General features: G+C 35.0%; 1 protein-coding gene across 1 annotated transcript; it reads left to right on the top strand.

The window, feature by feature from the left end:
• Nucleotides 1-1,723: 1,723 nt before the first annotated feature.
• LOC107490194 (uncharacterized) lies at nucleotides 1,724-2,704 on the top strand. The gene has a single exon (XM_016110968.1). It carries the CDS (start codon nucleotides 1,724-1,726, stop codon nucleotides 2,702-2,704), a length of 981 nt encoding a protein of 326 aa, XP_015966454.1.
• The last annotated feature ends 331 nt before the right edge of the window (nucleotides 2,705-3,035 follow it).

Below are 3,035 nucleotides of genomic sequence, written 5' to 3'. Positions count from 1 at the left end.
ATGGATTTCCTGACATCGTAGCGACAATGTTAATAGTGAGAAAGAAAGTAAACAGAAGAATTGTGGCTACTTGATCTTTCTCTCCAATAGGCCTGCTTATATTTCCAAACTCATCATAGAGTTTGCCCTGGGTGCGGCAAACTTGCTCTTATTTCCAAAAAAAAATCGTATCCTTAAAAATAAAGCTGCAAAATCTTTTCTGGAGAATTAATTAATTATTTTATTTCATAATCGAAAAAAATCCTTTCAATAACATTTGTTTATATCCATTTGTGTCAAAGAGGTTTGGTTTTAAATAAATTTTAAAACTTTAAATTGTTAAAATATTATTATTATGTTGTATCATATTTATATTTTTATGTTAATAAAATTAAAAAATATATAATGAAACTATAAAATAATTAACAATATAGTGATTAATACTTTATCTAAACCAACTAATATGATATGGTGCATATTAGCAACAACTTTATTTAATCAACTGATATAATTATTTATATGGCCGTAATATTTAAAGTAAAACATCATAAATGATGATTTATTTATCTAGCTACCATTTTTTTTGAAAAAAACATTTGATTTAAAACTTATCAACAAAAAAGACTACAAAAAGAATTTAATTTCTATCTAAGATTGATATTTAATTAAATATTGCTACATGACCTTTAAATTTCATATCCGTTGTCTTAAAAGAATTAGGTGTATTAGAAGTCAAACATGAAGACATAATTGCCAAATATCATTAAATCCATCAAACCAAACAAGTCTAATCAACATAAAGAACTGAGTTGAAAAAATACCACTCAGATAGCAAGATAAAAACTTAACTTGGATTAGTTTAATGATCAGCTTACTCGTCCGCTTAAATAAATATCAAGAGTTTGAATCTCGCATTGTGCATATAGCAATTTATTGGCCAACCGCAAACCCTTAAATGAAACTCAGATTCACGACGAATTAGTTTTTGATCTGTCGGATCGAGGGATACCAAAAAGAGGATAGCAAAATAAAAATGCTGCTTCTTGTAATTTAATTAAGAGGTTGTTTAATTTGTTTAGGGTCTAAGAGTGCATTCACCAACAGTTTCCGTTATGCTTCAACCATGGAAATTTTCCGTCACCTACTTGAAGGCACGAAATTGAAACATGGTTGGCATTAATAAGAAATAGATCAGATGGCAGTTGCCGGTAATGTTGAAATTTTCGGCTGCCTTGTTGAATTTTCTTCATATTTTTGCAAATAGTGCACTTCTTTCATCACCATTAACAACATTTTTATGCTAATTTAATTAGATTTTGAAAAAAAAAATTAAGATGATATATACTACATCTGTGGAATCGTATGATGATATATGATTTTATTGAACAAAAAAAAATATGGTTGAAACTTATAGCTAATAGTGCATAATGAAGGCCCCGCCAGAAGTCCGCTCTGAATGAACCCTCTAACCACTATCGTCGAAACTGACAAACAATCACCAGAAGAGGAAGATCTGGTGATGAAGAGCACAAAAAAGTCAAGATAGATGGAGAAGATCAAGCAGCAGAACATATGGAGATCACACAAGAAGGAGAAAAGTCAGAGCTTGTTAAAGAGTCTAAAGATTCACTGGAGAATGTTGGTACCCTTGGCAATAGTGCATCCGAAGGTTCCAAGATGTCCTACAAGGATAGGCTGATGAACGGACGGGCTTGGAAAGCTGAATCCATATGAAATCATCGAGATGGTCACAGAAGACTACATCTCTGATGAAGATTCGATGGAACATATGGAGGAATCACAAACTCCTTTCAATCCAAATCCTGTTATAGAGGTGTCTTTGGAAGAATATGATGAATGGTGCAGGCCGTGGAAGCAAGCACTCATCGTTAAGCCTTTAGGGAAGAATCTGAACTTACAGACTATGGAACGGTGGATAAATAGGAGATGGACAAAGAAGGAGGTAGTACGTGTGATGGACCTGGTCGGAGGGTACTTCCTAGTAAGATTCTCTAACCAAGAGGATTATTCACACGCTCTTTTTGAGGGTCCCTGGATGATCGCTGATCATTACCTCTTGGTTCAAAGGTGGCGGCCTTTATTCATACCCCAAGAGAGTGAGGTTAAAAGGGTTGCTGTCTTGATCAGGATTCCCAATCTCCCAGCCGAATTGTATAATAGATATTTCTTATGGAAGGTTGAAAAATCTATTGGAAACATGCTCAAAGTCGATGAACATACGTCTATTCACTCAAGAGGAAAATTTGCACGTATCTGCGTGGAAGTTGACCTAAGGAAAAAGCTGGTGACATCTTTCTCAACCTTAGGAAAATATTTTAGACTAGAATATGAAGGTCTTCATCTCATATGTTTCAATTGTGGTAGATATGGACATAAACATGATGTATGTCCGAAAAAGATAAAGGAAGCAAAGGACAGACCACAATCTCAAGCAGCTACCGATGAACAGAACCACCGAAAGGGGGAAAACGCCACCGCGGCCCAAGGCCAGCCAACAACGGTGAATACAATAAATTATTTTAGGAAAGATCTGATTGCAATAGAAAATCCGGAGGTGATGGAAGTAGCCATTGGTACACTTAAGGAAAGTCACAAGCACCAATCTGGGGAGACAGAATCAGATTTAACTGCTATAAATGAGGAAAGTCTATACGGTCCCTGGATGGTTGTCAAAAAGCCCCAGAAAAAAATAGGCAAGAATTAGGGAGGAATTATGGGGATATCAAAAAAGAAACTTCTAATAATAGGTTTGATGCTCTTCTGAATGAGAAAGAAGCTCAGGAAAGAGAAGATAAGAGAAAAGAAAAGTACCAGAAAAGCCAGCCCAAGCAGATGCAGAAAAGCGAGGTAAATGCCAAAGCAAGTTAACAATTTGACAAGCTGGTCACACAGAATCAAAATCATAAAGGAGGCCAAAAGGTAAATTTTGCTAATCAAAACACAAAGGAAAAAGGCTCAGAGATAAACATAAAAATCAATGAAGAACAGGTGAAATCGTCAAGCTCATCCCAGAACAAACAGAAGACAATTATGAC

The sequence above is a fragment of the Arachis duranensis genome, chromosome 5, assembly GCF_000817695.3.
Source record: "Arachis duranensis cultivar V14167 chromosome 5, aradu.V14167.gnm2.J7QH, whole genome shotgun sequence".
In the NCBI taxonomy this organism is placed as follows: domain Eukaryota; kingdom Viridiplantae; phylum Streptophyta; class Magnoliopsida; order Fabales; family Fabaceae; genus Arachis; species Arachis duranensis.
This window is presented reverse-complemented; position numbering and strand designations above follow the sequence as displayed.

Excerpts from the sequence above, each read along its gene's own strand:
- LOC107490194 (XM_016110968.1), top strand. The coding sequence starts at position 1,724 with ATGGTCACAGAAGACTACATCTCTGATGAAGATTCGATGGAACATATG.